At 37.8% G+C, this 21,954-nt stretch overlaps 2 protein-coding genes across 4 annotated transcripts; both read left to right on the top strand.

The window, feature by feature from the left end:
- Window positions 1–720: 720 nt before the first annotated feature.
- On the top strand, window positions 721–2,904 carry LOC103719616 (protein G1-like1). 3 transcript variants are annotated; one of them, XM_008808942.6, is made up of 2 exons: window positions 721–1,301; window positions 1,875–2,904. In XM_008808942.6, the coding sequence occupies exon 2, from the start codon at window positions 2,031–2,033 to the stop codon at window positions 2,736–2,738; it is 708 nt and encodes a 235-aa protein (XP_008807164.4). In that variant the 5' UTR covers window positions 721–1,301; window positions 1,875–2,030; the 3' UTR covers window positions 2,739–2,904. The 3 variants fall into 3 exon arrangements, with proteins under 3 accessions (XP_008807164.4, XP_038985696.3, XP_008807165.4); XM_039129768.3 differs by having other exon boundaries at window positions 731–1,301; window positions 1,910–2,904; XM_008808943.6 differs by having other exon boundaries at window positions 732–1,301; window positions 1,896–2,904.
- Window positions 2,905–18,067: 15,163 nt separating this feature from the next.
- PNT1 (mannosyltransferase family protein) lies at window positions 18,068–21,698 on the top strand. The gene is made up of 4 exons (XM_088708230.2): window positions 18,068–18,399; window positions 19,991–20,173; window positions 20,405–20,961; window positions 21,213–21,698. Exons 1-4 carry the CDS (start codon window positions 18,129–18,131, stop codon window positions 21,525–21,527), a joined length of 1,326 nt encoding a protein of 441 aa, XP_088564356.1. The 5' UTR covers window positions 18,068–18,128; the 3' UTR covers window positions 21,528–21,698.
- The last annotated feature ends 256 nt before the right edge of the window (window positions 21,699–21,954 follow it).

Below are 21,954 nucleotides of genomic sequence, written 5' to 3'. Positions count from 1 at the left end.
AATTTATCTAGCCTATGATTGTATTTTATTATAATAACCTCACATAACCATTGTAACGCAAATCATTAGCTATCCTAAAGAAAAAGCGATTCGATTAGAAAAAAAAACTTGATTATTCCAAAAACATGCTCTCCTTGATGCACATGCTCAATGCTAGCGTACTATAATTATATAGACAATAAAAAGAATTGAGAATTTGTTAGTATTTTTATGTAACTCCTCCATTGTTTTCGTAACATATGAATATATACATATACTTTGGTGTATGACATGCATACATATGCCCATTATGTAATCTAAACATTGTCTATAGTTATATCTAGTGGAGATGTCCTAACTGTATCTAATAATGGAAAGAACAGTCAACTGATGTAACTTAGGAGCGTGGTTAGCAGCAAACTTTAGATTAAGCAAATGGATTATGGAAGCATTAGGGGAAGCCGAGGAATTGGAGGGGGAAGGCCGAGGAAATGAGGCGATTTCAAGGGGGGGAAGGAGAGCAGATAAGGCTCTGAAGCGACGTTTTGTGGAGTTATAAGGCCAAATCGTCAGACTGCCATCACACAAGCGAGGTGGGTGTCTACGTTATGGGGCCTACCTTTTGTCTGCCTTTTCCTCCCTTTCCTTTCTTCTCTCCCACCCACACTCTCTCTCTCTCTTTCTCCCCTCTTAACCAATCAATCAAATACTATGCACAGCAGTTCTTTCCCTTCCGAACTCTTTTGGCTCTTTGCTCTCTACTTGTTATTCTTCCGTGCTCTTCTAAATTTCTTTTACTTAAATTTGAAAGTTTCCTTCTACCATTTGATGTAATAAATACTGAGTGTAAAATATGTAATCTCTCATTTATTGTGTCTCCTTCCACTTCCATATATTCCCTCTATGTATTGTGTCCATCTCATTGTGCTTTGAGTTCCCATCTCTTCTTGGTGCCTCACTCTAACCCATTACTTCTTGCTCTCGTGCTGTAGACTTGTACCCATATCGTCCTGAGGCCCAGAAAACTTGAGTGGATTCTGGAGACCTCATGCCTTGAGCCTCTTTTCATCCCACCTCTCCTATTGCACCTACCAGCTCTTTATTGCGTGTCCCTTTCGCAACCCTCTATCTCCATATATCCCCATTGTCACTGCCCATTTCTTCTTCCCTCCCAGAAAGCTCTTGGCCATTCTCCACAGGCCCGTCTCTTTTTTTTAGCTTACCGGCTTCCTATTTGCACCGAAAAGCTTGGAAGGGCTTGGGAGATCTCATGATTTGAGCTTCTTTTCTTCTGTCTCTAGGCTCGGAAGTGTGGATATCAAGTAAGTACTATAAAAAAGGCCCTGCTTTAATTCTTCCTTCATATATAGATATATACAGGGTTCAGCAAAGAAGACCATCTCAGCTTGGAAACTAAAGATAGATTTTAGTTAGGGAAAGCCTAGCCTTTTTTTAGTAGTCACTCATAAATAAATTCCATAGATCCTCCTGATCTTCCTTCTTTAGCTTCTGTGTTTAAAAGGTTTCGTTATTTTTTTTTTATATTTATTTAGACCCTCAGAGAGTACTTGAGAAGAAAACCATTTTACCTTGGAAGCTACTAGATGATCTGAGCTAAGAGAAAACCAGCCCTTTATTTGGAAGCTTGCACTTAAGTAGATCTCCTAGATCCGAGCAAGTAAGCTGAACCCTAGGGTCTGTCCACTGGGATATCCCAGAACCCAAGACCTTCTCTTCTTTCTTTAGCTTCTCTGTCTGAAAGCCCTTTTGTTTTCTTCCTACATATTGATCTCTTCAAATCTGAGCAGAAACCCTTAATTTCTTTGATCAGGAACTCCTAGCCTGATCTCAGTTTTATTGAAACGAAATAAATAAATTCTTTTTTCTCTTGGTAGGTTGCACTGAACAGTTCTCAGTTCTCATTGATCAGAGTGACCAACCCCAAAACCAAAGACATGGATTACTGAATTCCTAGCAGAAGCCTCCACCATCAGCATCAGCAGCAGCAGCAGCTACAATCAGTATTCGATTTAACCGAGAACCATTGAAGTATGTTGTCGGCCGGAGGGAGCTCCAAGACCGACAGCTCGGCCAATTCATCCGCCCCTGACGGTGGGTTGCGGCTGAGCCGGTATGAGTCCCAGAAGCGCCGGGACTGGAACACCTTCGGCCAGTACCTCCGGAACCACCGGCCGCCGCTCGCACTCTCCCGGTGCAGCGGCGCCCACGTGCTCGAGTTCCTCCGCTACCTGGACCAGTTTGGCAAGACCAAAGTGCACGCCGTTGGATGCCCATTCTTCGGCCACCCGCACCCCCCGGCGCCGTGCCCGTGCCCCCTCCGGCAGGCCTGGGGCAGCCTCGACGCGCTCATCGGCCGCCTCCGCGCCGCCTTCGAGGAGAACGGCGGCCAGCCGGAGGCCAACCCCTTCGGGGCCCGCGCTGTCCGGCTCTACCTCCGGGAGGTCAGGGACAGCCAGGCCAAGGCAAGGGGGATCGCCTACGAGAAAAAGAAAAGAAAGCGAACCTCTCCCTCGCAGCAGGGTCATGGCTCGCAGCTGCCGGCTCCAGCGACGGCTCCTGCCATCACCCACCGTCGGCTGGAGCCCGACTTGAATTCGCTGAGTGGCGGGCGCCCGCTTCACCTCCATGCTCCTCTGGTGATGCCGGCCTCGGAGGCCGGCGGAGACCACCAGGTGATCATGGCTGCCGCGGACGCTCATTCGGGCTCCGGGATGATACCATTATCAGTGTTTAATTAGTAAGCTATTTAGTTTGCAGTAAGATTTCTTTCTAGTTATATTGTGACAGTCTGTGTGATCTCTGTGTGTGGAGGACTCTCTAAAAGGTTGGCGTACTAGCCGTTGTTCTCTATGTTTAACAGACGATTTTATGTGGTTCATTGAATGTATATCATGTTTACGGTTACTCCCAAGCGTATGTTTCTGTGCATGGCCTTGAAGGCTCTCCTGCTCTTGCTTTTTGGGTGCAGATGTAGTAAGCTTTGCACATTGATCTTTCTGTTTGTGCGTGTATGTGTTTTATAGTTTCGTTGGATTTTCTATTTGGAATAGTATGAGGTTGGAAGATTGTCATGTCACGTAGCTGTGGGGTGGTTGCTAGACACAGTGCTTTATTTGGCTGGGTTCTTTGTTTTTTTGTTTAAATGTTGTTTTATGGTAGATAGAGTTATAACAGCCAATGATAGTGCTGTAGGAGTGGTTGCAAGAAGTATAGTGTGGTCTGTAGTACTCTTTTTCTGCACACATACAAAAGAATACGGTGATGTTAGTTGTGGCCTTCTCTTTGATGAATTGGGTTCTAGCAATGATTTATTTCCGAAAGAAATATGTCTATTTCCCTCTATATTCTTCTTTCCTAATCAACCACAAAGGAAGCCACTGTTTCTTCTTGTTTGGCATTGTGGGAAGCATAGCAAAAGCCTTTTTCTGAGGACAGCGGTTGGGGATTGCTTTCTGATGAGAGAGAGAGAGAGAGAGAGAGAGAGAGAGAGAGAGAGAGAGAGAGAGGGAAGGAATTAAAACAATTTATTCTTCCAATACACTCCTTTTAAGAGGTTAATAACCTGTATCATTTATAATAATTTGTTCTTCCAATACAGTCCTTTTAAGAGATTAATAACCTGTATCATTTATTTCATGATATCTCTAAAAGGTTCTTTATTACCATAAGTACATGACAGTGGAAAGCTTTAGCTAAATAACTCCTTCACTGTTGATCTCTCAGGCTTCAGATTCTAAACCTCAGGCTCCTTACAGGCAATACAAACATACAAATTTTCCTCAAACATTTAGACCGAGAGAGAGAGAGAGAGAGAGAGGCTGTATGCATCAATTTTTTCCTTTACTTTGTTAGGCCCAAGCAATTGGCGTATCAGCTTCTGGTTTTGTCCTCCATATTTATAATCACCTATACTACTTTCTCCTATGATACTTCCAATTTTCTATTCCATATTTCACTTATCTTGAATATATATGTTAATATTTCTTTTTAAAAAAAATAGAAAACAAGGATTGGATTAATGTTTTTGTTGTCAATGATATAAATCTGTATATTTTTTCCATTATCATTTTCTATTTTTTTTTAGGAAACCAGATCCGAAGATCTAGGGATTCCACTATCATCTTCTAACAGCACAAATTATGGAACTGTGTGTGTTTTCCTTGCTGTCTTGAGCATGGCAAAATATGGAAACAAAATTAAGACCTAATTTGTAATATTATAGATAATATTAGTATTTAATCGCACTGACCTAGTTAAGGTTAACTCATGTGCATGCTTCATGTCTGCAGTCTGTCAGTTTTTGACCACAACTACTAGATCCTTTGCTGACAGACAACAGCACTTCATTTCTTGTTGAGAAACGTGAAAGCCAACATTCATGCTTGCTTATAAATGCATGAAAAGACTGATGGTCTTGTGGATGCCAAAAGAATCGTCTCGCAATTTTACTTGCAAGCATGCTGTCATGAACCATGTCAAGATTCATATGAAAGGTTCTTGCCTCTATCTGCCATGGAAAAGCCATGGAAGTTAGAGTTTTTGGTCTGTTGATGTTATGGAGATTGTACAGCGAATCATTAACTTCCCCAGAGTGACCAAAGTTATGACTGACCCATCATGCTTCAAAGTATTCCAAATCATTTTCATGAAATTAAATATCTTCAGATAACTCCAGTTCCAGACTTCACCAACTTTCATTTATAGCCGCCTTCCCTTGGTATCAAATCATTCCTTTAATCATATATTCAATAACCTAACTGATTATTCATGGCATATTACTCATTTGGATTTATTCAATAAAAAAATATTTTTCTTCCAAATCCATGGACTTCTGCTTCAGTTTTATTAATTCTTAATCATATTTTTCAATAAAGAAAACCGTGAAGGAAATGTAAAAAGTCATATTATTTGCAACCTCCGTCCTGAAAGGGATTTATTTGGACGTTTTATGATATGATGACATTAGGGTACATCTTTTCCTAGCTTAAGAAACTTCACTATTATATTAGGAACATGGTCAGATTCCTTGTCTAAATGATTTTGCTTAAAGTAGAATTTTCAAATATACGAATTAGTACTTCCAACTGGTACGTTGATCCCTAATTAAATTTTCCAAGTATTAACCAATGCAGAAGAATTACCAAAAAAAAAAAAAGAAGATATTCTATGGGGAGACTGGTTTCGTTCATAAAAGGCTTTGCCACATGATTTTCCCACTGCTTGAAGCAACTAGACTGAGAATGCTAACGTATCCGGGACGTCCCCAACTAAAATGTCAAAATAAGCTTTAAAATTTTTGGTACTAGTTCACGTATTGCCATCTAGTCGATCTACTCAAGGTTAGTGGCCTTGGCTTTGAAGGAGAGGAGGTTATCCTACCTCCAATCAAATATATATCAGATAAGATGATCTATCCCAATGATTTTATAGAAGTCTGTTTTTCAGGAATTATGTGACAACCTTAAATTTTACAAGGTAATTAACTTTGTGTGGTACTTCAACGAAAATGAATGTAAAGTAATGATGTTCATCAGTAATCAATCGATAATACTAAAATATATAGGCAAAAAAAAAAACGTATAGAATTAGTAATAGAGTGTTCAGGCAGTTCAGCTTAAGATATCAGATTTTTTTTATAAAAAAAAAATCCAGGAGCAATTTATGCATATGATCTTTGTGATATTGGTTTAATTTATTACACTTGATATTTAAAGTATCTAAGATGTAATTTAAATTAAAAAGGTTGAGCAAATACTTCTACAAAATGGGCGAAATACTGCTATTGGCTACCTTCTATGATCAGCATGTTATATTCAAAATTCAATAAAGAATAATTAATCAAATGCTCTGATTTGCTAAATCCGCCAAAGATTCGATTCATCATGAATGGCATGTCATGCTTCTCATCTTTTCATGGTCATTCAAGTCTATGGTATTTTAGTGCTTAAATCTTTATAATTGCTGAAAAGTAATTTTTTATCTGATGAACAGTGTGATTTGAGCATATAATTGTTATTATAACTGTTACAATGGTGAATAGCAGTTCAAAGGAGGCTTATTATCATGAGATTATATTGTTGTTGATATCTTGATTGTAAATATTGTGTTATAAAAGAAACAACTTCTCACGTTGGAAAACAAACAAAATGAAGAAAAATGTTTTCTCATGAATGCTTAAACTTGTATCGCCATAAGCTACTTAAACATAAGCCAAATATTTATATTTGTGGCTTGAGGTGTAATTGAGACAACCTTGATCCAGCCTTGGTCTGATCAAGCTCACTTGAACTTAATTTTGAGCTCAAATGTCTGTTTGTTTGTTATCTTGTCAAGTGTAATTGACTCTAGTTTCAGACTGCGCGGAACTCGAGCATTGGTTTGATAACTTTTGGTTTGAATTGGAATCAATTTAAGTTGAATGAAGATTAAATTGAGATTAGCATGATTCATGAACGACCAGATGCTAACTGAACCAAAAGTCATTTGTTGGATTAAATTAAATGATCAATTATATTCCAACTAATATATTATAATATATTAACTAGTTTTTAGCCTCATCAAGCTGAAACTTATTATGCTGGGTTTTTCTAGACTCCATTCAAAATTAATATTGAGCTTGTGAAAGCTTAGTTCAATCACATTCAAACCAAGTCTAGTTTGAGCTTATTTTAAGCCAAACTCAAGCTACTTGGATCAATTGACAAACCTATTGTAGCTACCTTTTCTTGATATCTGGATTTTTCCTTTTATCTGAGATGATTGATGTTTGGAATAATTAGTTCTCAAAAGAGAAACCTTTCTATGGCTGGTAAGGCTGCAAATAGGTCGAGTTAACCCGTGACCCAGTCCGACCCGATCTGTTTAGACCCTATCCGACCCTTTTTGGAGGATCCGTAGGGCCGAGTCAGGTTCTAATTAAAATTGGACCTGTTCTATTTTTTGGGTCAGATCTGAGTTTATTGAATTTAGAACCGACTCGACTCCACTTGACCCATTTGAATTACATCCAAGGCGCTCTTCCAAGAAGCATAAGCATATGAAGATTCTAGACTACTTCTAACAGTATCATCAAAGACCCTAGTAAATCTTGTAATAGAAATTCACTTTTATTTCTCCTCACTGCTCCCCTAAGTCTCTTCCGGCCAAAGGACTGGTCGAACAATGAGAAAGAAGAACTAATAAATCTTTCGTTCAGCGTCCTTCTAGACACCGTGCCACCCCTCTTGTCTGCGACCTGTCAACATTTTCCTCATCTGCAGAGACCTTCATTCGACCTTTCTCCCCTCCTGAAGCCACAGCGTGAAGCCACCTCCGATTGCAACACCTCTACTTCTTCTCCATCCTATGCACTTGTTCCTCTTCCACCGGAGACCACTCCATAAAGGATCGAGAGTGGTGGCCTTCCAAATGGTGAGCTCTTTAGGTATAGATGGTATTGGACAAGAGAGCTACTATCAAAGGTGTTAAGGCTTGAATTACGCTCTCTCTGGTGTGCTATGGGCATGCCAATGCCCACATATGGATAGCGTTGGGTTCATATGGCTTTGGATCTATGGCTCTTTGTAAGACTTATGGTTTATGTGCCATGCTTCAAGGCCATTGGATGCTTTTATAGGCCATATATTTAATGATGCATCTAATAGAAGGTTCTAGATGCATCTGCAAATTCACCAATATCCACCTATCAGAAAGTGAGTTGTTAAGACATTAAAGTGGGGGTGATTGATTAGGCATAATTGACATCTGGTCCTTAGTTTGACAAGCTATTTGTTGCTTAATCTTAGTTGACTGAATTTAATTACTACCCTTGATTTTAATCAAAATATTGTTTAGTCATACTCTTTCAGATTCATTTGGACCCATCCCGAACTTAATTTTTTTGGGTTGGGATCGGATTCTACATGGACTCAACCCGACCTGAATGACCTGTTGGGTCAAAAATTTTAGCAATAGATCCAACCCGACTCGATCCGATCTTCTATTGGATTGAGTCTGAGTTCAACATTAGGATCCGAACAAGAAACCAAGTTGGGTCGGAATCACTCATGACCCGATCTGACCCGATCCATTTGCACCCCTAATGTTAGGAAAAGAGAAACCACTTGAGGACAAAAATTTTATATACTATAGTCAGATTGAATGATGTAATATGAATCATGCATTTGCTGGGCTAGAATTGGTGAGACTAACACCATTATTTGCCTCCTAAACCTTTAATACCTTAGTTTCGGCCTTTAGCTATACCGATGGTGATAAATGCAGAATGCAAAATATTTCCTCAAGAAGTATAAATATTCAAGCATTAGCATTACTCGACAGAGTTGGCTTTCAGAATTAAGCAATCAATTCTAAATGAGCACCTTGTTCATTTCCCATAACATATATAGATCATAACAAATTAAACAAACTAGGATATGAAAAGATGTTTGGAAAGTTCCTAAGTTCTTGTAGGAGAGAAAACAAGGTCAATATGGAGAGAGGTCAACCACCGACTAGAATGTCAATTGTGGACAAGTTGACCAACCCATTGTTCGAAGACACCACTATCACAAAATTAGGGCAACTCCAAATCATTGAACCAACAACAAACCTTCCAACATGGTATGTTAGGTAGATTTTAGTGGCCAAATGTGTGACATCTTTAAGCATTAACACTTACTACCTAATTATGTGGAACTACACATTTCCTAGGAGTTTAATACTATGAACCATGATTCTGATCACATGTTAGGAAAATCATGTAAACATGACAATTTGAGATTCTCTCCATTCTAGAGATGACAATGGGGTGGGTAGGGGTTTGGTAGGCTATTACTTATGCTCGCTTTGCAATTAAAAACCACATTCCCATACTTGCCTTAGAGTGGTGCAGGGCGAGTAGAGTTAAATGGGGCAGGTTGGGATGGGTCGGATGGTGAAATTGCAAAACAAAAATCATACATATAAAATAAATAAATAAAAATATAAAAACATATCTCAATAGTTTATGTAACATTAAATAAAACAAGAGTCGAAGACATAGAACATAATAAACCAAATTTTTAGGAATAACAGAAACAACAACAAAAAAAATATTGCTCTTTATGAGAGGATTGTAAAGAGGAGCCATAGAGGGGACTTGGGAGGAATTTGGGATGATTGAGGAGTGATGCACGAATCTCCTTCATTTTGGATTTGTTTTGATTTTGATTAGAGAGAGAGAGAGAGAGAGAGAGAGAGAGAGTTGGTAGTTAGGATGTAGGTTTGTTCTCTTTTCTCTCTAGATATTATTTTTTATCACTTTTGTCTACCTTTGAATTAGAGAAAAAAGGTCAGAACTTAGTGATTGGAGATCTAAGGAAAGAAACTTATAAATCAAAATCAAGATTAGGGATCCAACACTTCCAAAAGACCAAAACTTAATAGCAAAGAATCAGCACGGATCCAATGCTTGTCGATTGAATCAAACCTTACTTGAGCGAGAGAGTTGTGGGTATCGATATCAAGGCCGACAATTGTGGTGATAAGGGACTAGGGCTCAAAGAATTCCACGAGGATGACCTATTTGCATTCAAAATCTACTATTTATTCTCTCAAGTGGGCATGAGATCTTGGAGAGAAGGAGAGTGGGTGTGGACAACTAGGGCATCGAATCATGAGATCTTGGGAAGGAGAGTGGGTGCAGCTAGGGTTTGAAAAGGGAGGGGATGAGCAGCCAAGGTGAGTAGGCGACTAGAGAATCAAATCATCCGGATCAAAAGTGAAGGGTGCGGAGGGTTAGATTGGTGAAGGCTTTTATATAATCATGTTGGGTTCAAAGGAGGCATTGCAATTATCCATACCCACCTCGTATCCTTTGTTGATTTTAGAATGAAGATCCATACCAACCGACAACTCTAAACTAGTTAGGCAAAATCTACCCCACGAGGGTAGGATTGTGTCTGGTTCGCCAATCATGGAAATCTGTGTGTATGCTATTTGTGTGCTACATAGAGTCCGCTCAAGCACAGTTGTCGTGTCATACATGGAAGCTTGTAATTCACAGGGTAGTACTCTCCAATCCAATCTCAGGCCCAAGAGTATTTGAACTTAAACATACCAGCAAGACTCTCCCATAAATTTGGATCCTCGCCAATAGTTATCTTACTTGCCTAGATTGAAATTTTTTCTTTAAAAAAAATATATGATAAGAGGAAGCCCAGTCTAGTGACCCAACCAACATGGCATTGACACTCAATGACTTTATCAACTAATACAATTAGCACTTTGTAAACATACCCAAGCATTTCTTTTGCTTATTTTTTTCGACCATAAAATCAATACTAATCTTTTGTGACAGTACCTATATGTCACTATATAAAATATCTGTCTCATGTAAGTGGACCCACCCACCCACCCTATAGTGAGATATCTACACCAACACTAGATTTGCTATTGTGTAAGGGGTCAAGACTCCATAGCACATATATAGGGCCAAAGCTTAGCTATCTTGCCCTGGACAATGGTTAGTAGGGATATCACTCATGCCAGGCCAAGGTAGCATATGTCCAAATTTTGAATTGGCTTGACCCAATTACCTAGTTCCTTGGCATCCCTCACATGTAACCTTCTATCCTATTATTTTTTAAGCTCTTCCGCATAAAGTAGCGTACTTGAAACCATGTTCATTGGGAGCAGCTCGGTTGTCACAAATTAAACAGGACATATCTTAGTGATATGATATGCTAAATGACTATTGACATAATGAGGGAGTCGTAGAGCATGTTGGCCCATGTATACAAACTCAGCTAACTAACTTATCTTTAAGCTCTAACACATCATATCATAAAGTTTGTGTTTCATCAATATTAAGCCAATTGACCTACATTCTTTTGGGATAGATGATAGAAGAAGAGGAAGTCATAGCACATAACTTAGAAAGCTCTGTGGCCTCTTAATTGTGGATAAAGTACTGCAACATTCAATTAGATGCCTAATTCTAAAATGGGATAGGTATACAAGTAGAACAAGGGTAAGTCATATGCATTTGTGCGTCATGAAGTTGCAAGCTAATAATAAAGGTGGTGAAATCACTGGGTTGTGGTTCCAATGACCTAGGATGGAATCTTTCTTACACTCAAGTGGCTAAGTGAGGAACAAGCTATTCTCTCTTCATATACATATACATACATACATGCACACATGCTTATATATATAGCGAGAGAGAGAGAGAGAGAGAGAGAGAGAGAGAGAGAGATGAGATTTGACTATAAGTAGTTCTTCGCTCTGATCTGGTCAGATCTACATAGGGATATAGAAGTTTTGCATCGATGATCTGAGTTGTTGGATATAATATAGTACCTCTAAATTGCTTGTACATTAAAAATTATATAATTTAAAAATCTCTAACCTATGTATCAGTTGATAAAAATTATATATAATTTTATATTATTAAGATAGTGTAATTTTGATTATTTGATGTATAAGCTAAAACTTTCTAAATTATATGATTTTGATATGTAAATAATTTACAGATAGTAGATTATATCCAATGGCTGGAATCATCAATGTAGGATCTTCATTGTTCCATCTAAATCTGACTAGATATAAATGAAAATCTACTGGAGTGTAACCAAGTATGTATGTCTATATATATAGAGAGAGAGAAAGAGAGGGGTGAAGGCAATTGGAGTTCCATTCCAAAGATACTATTATGTGATAATCAAATATATGAGTTCACTGTCTGTCACTTTCCCTATATTACTAGATACATTGTTGGTAACCAAATCTACAGCTTGTTTGCCTCCAATAAGCATGAAAAATGTGTAAATAAGCCACATAAATAATATAATTTAGTAACCAGTTAACAACTAACTAATGTTTGATTTCTCCTAATGTATTTACTATTCAAATCTTCATCATATAATAATTCCATAATATAGGCGAGTTTTTGCCGAGCAATTGCCGAGCAAGGAAAAGGACGGTGGGTATCATTCCCACCAAATAAAGTAGTAAAAAATGAGAGTAGAGAATCCACAGCTCACCCAAATAGAATTTGTTTAAGAAAATAATAAATTATGAAAAGACCCAGGATTTTTATTACCTTTTATAGTAACTTGTTGCAATAAAAAAATGGAAGGGCCCAGAGCGAAATAAGTAAAAAAAAATAAATTTTTATTCATCTGACAAAGAGTCCCATCAATCTCTTTTGCTAGAAAGGAGAGAGAAGTCTTTCTTTTTTTCTTTTTCCCACCTCCCCTTTCCCTGCATTTCGTTCTTCCCTTCGGCCCCATCTCAAAGCTTGGAAATTCGTGACTTTAATTAATGCCGTTGATTTGACCTTGATGTGATGTGTCGGGCGGGGGAGTACTGTGAGCGCCCCACGTGTCCGGAGTACCATCCTGTCGCCTGCGTATCGGACAAAACGTTAGTCTCCTTTGGAAGCGACCCGAGTGAATGATATATATATATATATATATATATATATATATAAACCCTTTATATCCTTGTTAGAAACTATACCTACACCATACGGCACTATACCACACCAATTATCTTATTTCATTTTGTAAATTATAAAAATATATAAATATTAATAAATGAGATTTACAAAAATAAGATGAGATAATTGATGCGCTACAACACTTATTGCATCGTCTCGATGGTATACCAGACCAATGATATTTAAAAAATTAGATGATAAAAAAAAAAGAGCAAAAAAAAAGGAGGAAGGGATGCTTTAGATTAAATTTATATATGATATAATGCTTGGTGTTTGAATTATTTTTGACCCAATTGGATCTAAAAATTAGATGGATTCGTAAAATTTAAGCAAAACTTTTAATTGATCCAACCCAAAAGAATTTGGATTAGATTTGAATTTTTTGATCCTAACTCAAACATAGATTGCATTAGGGTTGTGCCTGTCCTCAACCCAGTCAAATTCACTTGTAGCTCTAATGGGATCTCTCTCTCTCTAAAAGCAAGAGGGTGCAACCTATGGTTCATACCCATTCACGGTTTAGTCTAATCTTGGAAATGATGCCCTAGAATAAATTCAAAGCTAATTTGCCAGTGCCATTGTTGTCCGGTGCCCCATGGGACCTGCTTTGCAGATGCTGGTGTAGAACCACCCCTCAATCATTATAGCGGTAATCACCATGCCCAATCTCATAGACATTTTTTAACCACCATGGAGGATTGGAACATTCAAATATGTCGAGACCCCAAGATCTAAGGATGCATTTAAATAATTATAAATACAGTAAGCTAAAGATTGAGCAACATTTAGGGACCTGATTTTAGTACTTAATTAAATGAAAATGCATTTTGAGATAATAAAATAGGATTAAAGAATCTTGACAGATAACGTACATCATGGCTCCGGTTGATAAAATCGATGCTTAGATCTAGTAATGGTACTCAACATTGATAGCTTTGGTGTAACAAGTAATAAACTTTATGTGCAAAAGTGGTATATATGAGGCTCATATGGATGGTATTTTTATGACAATAAACTAGCTAGTAAACTTGGCACTGTTAGCTAGTAAAACTAGGTCAATGGATTTGTCAACTTATCATTATGAGGAGTAAAAATTGATGTGCATCAACACTAAGTTTAGTCATGGCATGTGTATGGTAAAATTGATCCATGAGATTGATGATAATGGTATTTAAGACTGATAGCTTTGGAGCAAATGAATATAAAGCTTTATACAAATGAATATTTTACAAGATTAGTATCTTTGGGAAGATGGAAGGAGAAAGAGAGAGATGGGATAGAGGGATTAGAGAAAAAGAGAACGAGTAAATTTTCTTGATGGGCACATAAGTTTGGTGCATAAGACACATTGTGGAGAGTGAACGGGGAGGGTCAGTAGACAAAGATACAAGAGATATAATGTAGAAGAAGATAGAAAATGGCTTGCACAGAATGTATGGATAGAGAGAGGGATTGGCAGACATGAGAGAGAAAGAAGAAGAGAGAAGGAAGAAATAGAAAGATGGAATAGCGAGAATAGGATTGGTCATTTTAGGAAGAAGAGCAATTTGGATACTCAGTAATAAACCATTCACCTAACTTAAAACTTCTTCACTTTTCTAAAATTAATAAACTTCTTTCCACCTTCAAGCCATGGATTGAAATTTCACTTCATTGTGTATTTTTTTTCTAAAAAAATGAGTCAACACATTTAATTAATTGATTGGTGTTTCCTTCCCCATTAGTTTCTTTTAAAAAAAAATTCTTACATTGGAAGCCTTGAAAATCAAATTTGCCACCTTATATGTCTTTCTTATCAAGTCAACAACCCTTTTACCTCTATCCATGTGCATCATGTGTGCCAATTTGATCATATTTATCGTTAGCATTCAATTTTACTATAGCCAAAATCAAAATTAAATATTAATAATAGGAGTTTGGATCTTTTTTAGTGATTGGAAAGGTTCGGTTCAATCACTAGCTACTTAATAATAACAGTTTGGATCCTCTAGACATATCCTCTTCAACCATGCACCAAATAGATAGGAGTTGAACATGATACATGCATCCTACATTACAAAATCTAAACTTGGTTTAGTGGTCCCATTGGCTATTACAGAAGGTAAAAGATAAACTCAAGTCCTTGGATCTTTAGCTAAATCTTGAGATAGTGCCTAACATAGACCAAGAAGCTGATGGTCTTGATAAGATGCATGCATTGATGTAAGCTAAGTCTATGAGGATCAAGTCACATAGTGTGGATGATATTTCACTGATTTGCTCAACTAAAGAGAGAAAATATAACCTTTAAAAAAAGATTGAAGTCTTTTTCAAAATCATGTAGCCTTCCCTCTCCTTCAAAAGGTTCCTACTCAAACCATTTTACTCATTTTATATTAAGATACATTTACTTCGGAATAATTTTTCTTTTTTCTCGATAGAACACTTTCAAATGCACATTTTGTATGACTCAAAATCATAATAGTAATTCCATCTCCTAAATTCATTAAATGCTTCATGAATTTAATTAATTGTCCAGAAGTATTAATTCTCATGGCCAAGTTTGCCTCATTTGTTAGCTTATAGGATTGCAAGCAAGTCGGATCAGAATCGGCAAAACTCAGATGCAATTCATATATAATTGAATCAAGTGAAAAAATTAAGCTCAAACCTAACCAAATTCCCTTCAGTGTGGATCAATTTGGCTATAATATGAATTTATCAATCAATCAGACTTTTTGACTCAACACAAGAACTATCCAAATATGAGTTATAATAAACATATAAGTTGATTATTTAATTATATCATAAACATTCTAATGTAAAAGGAATAGTAAGCAGTATGGAGACATTATTCTAGATAAAGTTTGATTGATAACCATGTACAGTGCTAATGAATAACATGGATATCGGACTAACATATTATGAAAAATAAAAGTAATTTCTTAATTACATTCAAAGGGGGTAGTGAAAATAATTATTGCACTTGTTTTGGATTGTTCCAGGTTGGTTCAGAACATGTGATCATTTCGATTCAAGTGTAATATATCCACGTAACTTCGGCTTAAGCCGGACCAAACTAATTTCGGATCCCTTCCACATCCGAGCACTTCGATACAACACTATCGATCGGCAATGCCATTGATAGGCCTTAAAGCACAAAACAAATACTATGCGACTAATGGCCAATCAATTGGAGTATAAGAATACCCTATCTCAACTGGATGCTAGAGCAAGGCATCTTTTCCTTGTGTCTGTTTTGGAAAGCAAGAGCTATGAAAGTGAGATTCTTTCTTGGAAGGATAGACCTCCTCCTGTCCACAAAGCCACAGCTTTTGTGCTTGTTCCGGGAGAAATTCCATACCTTCATCATGGCAACGTATCTATCGAGTTGCATGAGTCAAAGATGAGGATAAGATTCATCACTTCGTTATCTACTTGCACTGCAATTGAGATGGATGTCGACGTACGAAAGAAGACAGGGACTTTTCTAACCATCTCTCCACGTAGGTCTTAAGATACAAGCCTTGGTCTACGGAACAAAATTATTACATATATTTATAGTTCAGTTACGTTCATTGGGCTCTCCGCAGCCACAGTACGGTGTTCGCCGGGCAGTACATAGTCTCTAATATTTACAGACTCATTTACGGGACTGCATGTATTAATAGAAGCCCGTCCTGTCGCTGCTTAGTTCACCGGTAGCTATCTGCAAGTCGGTGATTAGTAAATGATATCATGGACCAATTAATGTCTACGTACTCCATCCTGACTCACGGGAAAAAAATAAAATAAAATAAAAGTCACAATTTTGAACTTCTTCTTTTGCCAGTATTTAAAGAAATCATAACTATTCGTATATTTTATTTTGGTTGTCGCATATAAAAGGCTGTCATAGACTCATAGTTCTTGAATAATTTGCCTCCGATTCGTTTAGACCGGTCTTCATCCCAAAACTCATAGCAGATTCAAACTGGATACAGATAATGCGAGTACTTGCCCTAAACTTTGATATATATATATATATATATATATATATATATATATATATATATATATATATATTACTTGTTTGATTTCTATAGAAAAAATATTTTTTTAAAGCTTTATCTACTCCGATCCATCCTAACTCGGATAATATGAGATCTAGACACACCTAATGTTTTATTAAAATATTTCAATCTAACAAATATGAAGTGATGATTGGTTGGACATATCGACAAGTCATGGCGTTCAGTTCGGAGCTGTGCAATTGGAAAGATGTGGGTTGTATTAGCTTTGCCTCTAAACATAGTAGTATGATTATTCCATGAAGACTACCCTGGGACTGGGAAGATGTGTAGGTTCACCACTTAAGTAGGAGCCAATAAACGCCAAGGGTAGGCTTTTAGCAAATTCAGCCCATCCGGCCCAATCTGTAAGGCTCGAATTTGTACAAAAATGGCCAGCACTTGGCCCAACAGGCCATGTTTGGGCTTAGTGGCATCAAAATGGAATTAAGATTGGGCTCAGGCTCAATAGCAATTAAATAGGCCCGGCCTGATTCATTTTATTCATGTAAAACAGAAGTATGCAATTGTCGTATTTTTATTTTCGTAGCCCCAGTGTAATCAAAGATGAAGGTGGATAGGTGGATTGACTTGTCCATCCTTCTCCCTTGTTACCCCCCCTCCCCTTCCTGATGCTATAGAGTGGCAATTGGGTTAGATTAGGACAAATCGAATGCAGATAATGCTAATTAGGTTGTATTGGGTTGAACACAGATTAGGTTGGATGTGGGTCAGATCAAAAATTTATCCTTAAAACTCAATATGTTTATTAAATAGGTCAAAAATCCAAACTTAGACCCGACCATTTTATTAAACAAGTAACTCGACTCGATGCATATAACATATTTAATAAACAGGTTGAATTAAGTTAAATAAGTTAAATGGATTTTAAACTGATTAGATGGGTTTCAAGTACGTTAAGAAGATCTTAAACAAGTTAAATAGATTAACTTATTAGCCAGTCAAAAGGCGACTTCTAGCCGAACATCTGTACTACTATATAATCTGAGCTCCTACTTGATTGTGTGTGAGGTGTAACTAGGATTTCCGCATTGCACCTTTCTAGTGCACGTGTTTGCTATCCTTCTCTATCCTACTTTTAACCATGAGATTAAAAATTCAATTTTTTCTTGTAGCATTTATTTATGTAATTTTTTATTAAAAAAATTGAATCCTTCTTTCAGTATTTATTTATACAAAATTGTATATTGAAATTAAAAATACAATAATATATATATGGCACATGTCGCATTTTAGTATGCATAATATCTATCATCCAAATACGTCGAAAAAGGGCCTAAACAACTACATCATCACTTCGGCTGGCTAGTTTAGCTCCGGCTCCTGACCACGCCTAGGGCTGCCTAGAAAGAGCCCTCAAATACTTTGGGCTCAGCCCGGGATGTCTCGGCCCGGCCCGGCCCGGCCCCATTTCCGGCCCTAAAAAAAAGTCAAATCATTAGCATCTCACATCCTGATTGGTCGGAAGAATACGGACGGAGTCAATCGCGCACCGTTTACATCCTAGTCAGCAATACCAAGGAGAAGACGAGCTCGGGCTTTATATTAGCCAAATAAAAAAAAAAGAGAGGGAAAAATAAGGGGCGAGCTTTGGATCGAGAGCTAGGGTTCCTCTCAGAATGGGATCGATCGATCTCCGCCGGATGATGCTTTTCTCCGCCGTGCTGAGGCTCCTCCTCGTGGTCTACGGGGAATGGCAGGACGCCCACATGGAGGTCCGCTACACCGACATCGACTACCTCGTCTTCTCCGACGCCGCCGCAATGGTCGCCGCCGGGAGGTCGCCGTTCGAGCGCTCTACGTACCGCTACTCCCCTCTCCTGGCCTTCTTGCTCGTCCCCAATTCCACCTTCCATAGATCCTGGGGGAAGCTCCTCTTCTCGGCTGCAGGCATGGAAGAAAAGTGCTATCTTTCTCGGTTCTTCTTCTTCGTTCTCATTCTTGCTGCCCTTTTGATCCTCTCTACTTTCGAGTTTGATTTATTGGGAAAATTTATTATGAACTCCATATTTATTTGTTTAGGGATCTAGAAGAAGCGTGAGAAGTGCTGCCATTGTGAAAAGTTGATTTCTTTAAGTAACAACTCTGATGTATAGCTTTTCACATTCAACTAAAGATCTAATGTTGATAATGGTGAATTGAATTTGGGGTATGGAGCTCAATCAAGCAATAATTAGGTTGTCCGAGGTGACAAACCTAGGTTATGACTTAAAAAAATGATTGTGCAGAAACTAAGAAATGCATATACATTGCTCATTAACTTTTTTTTAAGCAATTACTTCTAAGGTAAATTTCTATTTTTTGTTGTGATATATAATAAAACTCCATATAAAATTGAGAAGAAATTTCTATTGTTTGCTTTGGATGTTGTTTTTGCTGGTATAGGTGATGCAATCTCTCGCTTTGGGGCCTTATCTGGGTGGCAATTTGAAGCCTTGGTATCTGATAGCTTCATGTTGGCACCTTTCATTGGAAGGAAGCTTGTGTGTGTGTCTGTGTGTGTGTGTGTGTGTGAGAGAGAGAGAGAGAGAGAGAGAGAGAGAGAGAGAATCGGTGTAGGGGTTAATTTATATAGTGCATTTTCAAGTATCTTGCCATGTGCACTCTATGGGTATTGTAATCTGACGTCAATTCTGGTTTATGAGTAAGAATGGTTTCTCAACAATGCTTCTGTTTGGTTAGAAAAACACTTGGATTTTCTTGGATTAGATGACTTCACCATCCAGAGGGGGAGAGGGAGGGGGAGAGAGAGAGAGAAAGAGAGAGAGAGAGAGAGAGAGAGAGAGAGAGAGAGAGAGAGAGAGGTTGAATCAATTTAGTGATTAATTTCTATTGGCAGTTGCAGGTATCTTATCATGTTTACTCTATGGGTATTAAAATCTGATGTCAATTCAGGTTTATATATAAGAATAGTTATCAGCAATGCTTTCTGTATAGTTAAGAAACACTTATGTTTTATTGGGCTAGATGGAGCTTTGTCTGGCAGGTTCACTTGTGGTCTTTTTGGTGGAGGTTATTCTAAAGCCAAATAATGTGCCCGAAAGGAGGGAGAGAAGATATAAGGTAACAGGAATGGTAGTGCTTAGCACTTAAAAAGTTCAAAGTAGCATGAGAGGTTGCTCTTAACTAAAACCATTGGTGAATTAGGATTCATAAAGTGAACACCACATAGTCGGGTCATTGCTTGATGGTTATGGTTTTAGTTATAGAGGTGCAGACTCAATGATTGGATAATGTGTTTATTAAAAATGATATACAGAAAGCTACTGCTTTGCCTTATGATTGGTAACTACTATGACCTTGAAAGGTCCGAAAATTCCAAGAGAACTTTATTTTCATTTACATTTTTTTAAAAATATGTGGCCACATGAAAATACAGTTAGAATAGGTAGAATATTTGAGTAATTAAAGTCACTTGGTTACTGTTATCTGTGACATTTGACAGTAAACTACCTGAAATGAATCGTTTTCTGTTTTCCAGATTTGCTTGTGGGTTTATTTATAGATACTATTCTGAAGCTACGCGGCGTGCCTGAGAATCTGCGTCTTTGGTCCGTGGCTGCTTGGCTCTTCAATCCATTCACTTTCACCATTGGCACCAGAGGAAACTGTGAGCCCGTTGTTTGTGTGATTATTCTGTGGATAATCCTTTGTCTTATGAATGGTGTAAGTTCTGCCTCTGTATTAATGTGATTAGTTTTAACTTTTAAGTAAAAAATTTGTTGGGATATAACTTTAAAGATTTGGCGAGCCTAAATCTGTAATTCCTTTATAATGAATATAAAAATTGGTTTCCAAACTAAGGTAGTGATAAGCAGTTTTACCATCGTTCAAACTAAAACTTTTGCAATTTATCATAAGCATCTTTGTTGATACTTGCTGCTCTCATTTACAGGTAAGGTGGTTCAGGCAGCATTCTGGTACGGGCTTGTCGTCCATTTTAGGATCTACCCTATCATATATTCCCTTCCTTTAGTCCTTGTTCTCAGTCAACAAAATATAAGTCCTGCTGGGAAGCCTTACCTTTGGCAGTGGAGTTCTAGTCAAACCACATCTGGTCAAAGTTCTGATACTAGAGCTGCAAAACCATCTGTATCTTGGACTGCTCCATGGGTTTTCCTTAGAGGCATTATAACAAGGGACACAGTACTGTTTGGTTTTCTGTCCGGATGCATGTTCTTCCTCTGGACTGCTATATTCTTCTATCTCTATGGATGGGACTTCTTAAATGAAGCACTGCTGTATCATCTCACACGTAGTGATCCAAGGCACAACTTCTCAATATATTTCTATCACATCTATCTTCATCACCAGCAGGGATTCTCGGCGCTAGAGAAGCTCATTTCTTTTCTTCCTCAACTGATGGTGCAGTTTGCATTGATCTTGTGCTTCGCAGGAGACCTTCCATTTTGCCTTTTCGTGCAGACAGTTGCATTTGTTGCTTTCAACAAGGTTAGTATTTTGATCCCTTTGATTTTACAATTAAGGAAGCCTAAATCATGAAGCCATAGAAAATGCTACCGGCCCTAGTCTAAACTGATTAGCATAGGAATTGCTAATGAGTTTCTAACCAGTTCTTATTACTCTCATGTGCTACCTTGCTCGATGAAAACTCATGGCTATTTGCTAGATTAATCTCCGATCCCTTGTCAGGTCTAGTGTGATTTCCCATTTGTGTTGACTGCTGTTCTGTTAATTGACAGGTTATGACTGCACAGTACTTTGTGTGGTTTTTCTGCCTCTTGCCTTTGATTCTTCCATGGAGCAACATGAGACTGAAATGGAAAGGTTTGATCTGTATTTCTGTTTGGATGGGGTCTCAGCTTCATTGGTTAATGTGGGGTTACCTGCTGGAGTTCAAGGGGTTGAACGTCTTCATACAATTGTGGTTGGCAAGCTTACTGTTCCTGGTTGCAAACACCTTTGTTCTACTTATGGTAATTAAACATCATAGGTACTCTCCAATTTTCGTGCCATTAGCAAAATCTGGTATGGCTCATGCTAGAAAATTGGAGTGATCTTTTTTATCCTTTTATTTCATTTAGGTTTATGTTAATGTTGCAAGTTATGCTTCTGCTAATTCTAGAAAAATGTTAGATTTTTGTTTTCTTTTTTTCTGGTCTCATGGAGATTATATTTATGTTTCCAATTCCTTTTATATGGGAAGCCAACACATCTATTTACTAAAACTGGCATATTTAGTCTTTGTTTTGCTGTGAGTGCAGATCACATGTTTACCCCTAAACTACACTCCACCATGAGATAAGCAATTGTAAGGTAAATTGTAGCAGCTGACACTGTAAACATCTAAAAAACTTGTGTGGGGCCCTCTCCTGTTTGTGAGTGAAGTGGAAATAACCAGTACCCCATGACCAGCCCTTAATGTAATACAAAAAGGGGTGGTTTGAATGGGTCCAGTGTTGCTATAATCTAGCTCTATGCAAC

Source organism: Phoenix dactylifera, chromosome 12 (genome assembly GCF_051530095.1).
Source record: "Phoenix dactylifera cultivar Ajwa chromosome 12, Ajwa_hap1_PhDact_Kaust_v1.1, whole genome shotgun sequence".
In the NCBI taxonomy this organism is placed as follows: domain Eukaryota; kingdom Viridiplantae; phylum Streptophyta; class Magnoliopsida; order Arecales; family Arecaceae; genus Phoenix; species Phoenix dactylifera.
This window is presented reverse-complemented; position numbering and strand designations above follow the sequence as displayed.